This window comes from Peromyscus maniculatus, chromosome 1 (genome assembly GCF_049852395.1).
Source record: "Peromyscus maniculatus bairdii isolate BWxNUB_F1_BW_parent chromosome 1, HU_Pman_BW_mat_3.1, whole genome shotgun sequence".
Lineage (NCBI taxonomy): Eukaryota > Metazoa > Chordata > Mammalia > Rodentia > Cricetidae > Peromyscus > Peromyscus maniculatus.
The window spans coordinates 115,580,294-115,581,585 of NC_134852.1; the positions used below are offsets into that span (position 1 = coordinate 115,580,294).

The 1,292-nt window shown below is 46.4% G+C and overlaps 1 protein-coding gene across 1 annotated transcript; it reads left to right on the top strand.

Annotated features, from left to right (window-relative positions):
* On the top strand, positions 1–843 carry LOC102927768 (olfactory receptor 52N2-like). The gene has a single exon (XM_006991784.1). It carries the CDS (start codon positions 1–3, stop codon positions 841–843), a length of 843 nt encoding a protein of 280 aa, XP_006991846.1.
* Positions 844–1,292: the final 449 nt, after the last annotated feature.

The following is a 1,292-nucleotide window of genomic DNA, read 5'->3' on the forward strand; positions in this document are numbered from 1 at the left end:
ATGTCTGGAGCTAACAGCTCCAGCTTGACCCCAGAATTCTTTATTCTGAGTGGTATTCCTGGGCTGGAAGAAGCACATGTCTGGATCTCTCTGCCATTCTGCTTTATGTACATGATTGCTCTAGTGGCGAACTGTGGGCTTATGTACCTTATTGGCCATGAGGAGATCCTGCACCCTCCCATGTACTACTTTCTAACCCTGTTCTCCTTCACTGATATCACCTTGTGCACCACCACTGTGCCCAATATGCTGTGTATATTCTGGTTCAACCTCAAGAAGATTGGATTTAAAGCCTGCATGGCCCAGATGTTCTTTGTGCACACCTTCACAGCTACAGAATCCGGTATGCTAATGCTCATGGCCCTGGATCGATATGTGGCCATCTGCTACCCTTTACACTATGGGACCATCCTGACCAACCCTGTGATTGCCAAGGCTAGTCTTGCTCCATTTCTGAGGAGTGTGGCATTCATCCTCCCTTTCACGTTCCTCACCAAGCGCCTGCCCTTTTGCCGAGGCAACCTCATCCCTCATGCCTATTGTGACCACATGTCTGTGGCCAAGCTATCCTGTGGCAATGTCAAGGTCAATGCAGTCTATGGTCTGTTAGTTGCTCCTGTGGTCTGTGCATTTGACATATTCTGTATCACTGTTCCATACACAATGATATTGAGAGCAGTAATGAACCTGTCCTCTGCTGGTGCTCGTCACAAAGCCTTCAGCACCTGTACATCTCACTTTTGTGTTATTGTGATCACTTATGTACCTGCTTTCTTTAATTTCTTCACTCATCATTTTGGAGGACATACTGTTCCCCATCAACTTACCTGCTTTGTCTCTTGACCTATGGTTGACTTTATTTAATCCTGTTTACAATATTCAAGTAGAAAGCTCTTGGATTAAAGATATGTACTAAGGCTGAGCCACAAGTAGAAACCAGTTTTACCAGTAAATAATGCAATCTCAGCGTTCACAGTGTGATCAGATATTCTGCAACAGGGGGCTGGCTTACAGTTCAGAGGTTCAGTCCATTGTCATCACTGCAGGAAGCATGAGAGCAGGCAGGCAGACATGATGCTGAAGCGCAGCCGAGAGTTCTAAGTAAGGATTGGCAGGCAGCAAGAAAAGAATGACACTGAGACTGGCTTGAGATTCTGAACCCCCAAAGCCCACCCCCAGTGACACACTTCCTCCAAGACTACAACTACTCCAACAGGACACACCTCCAATAATGCCACTCTTTGTGAGTTTATGGGGCCATTTTTCATTCAAATCGCCACAGGTGTGGTCCT

Bases quoted from the DNA above. Each gene is read 5' to 3' on its own strand.
- LOC102927768 (XM_006991784.1), top strand. From the start codon at position 1: ATGTCTGGAGCTAACAGCTCCAGCTTGACCCCAGAATTCTTTATTCTG.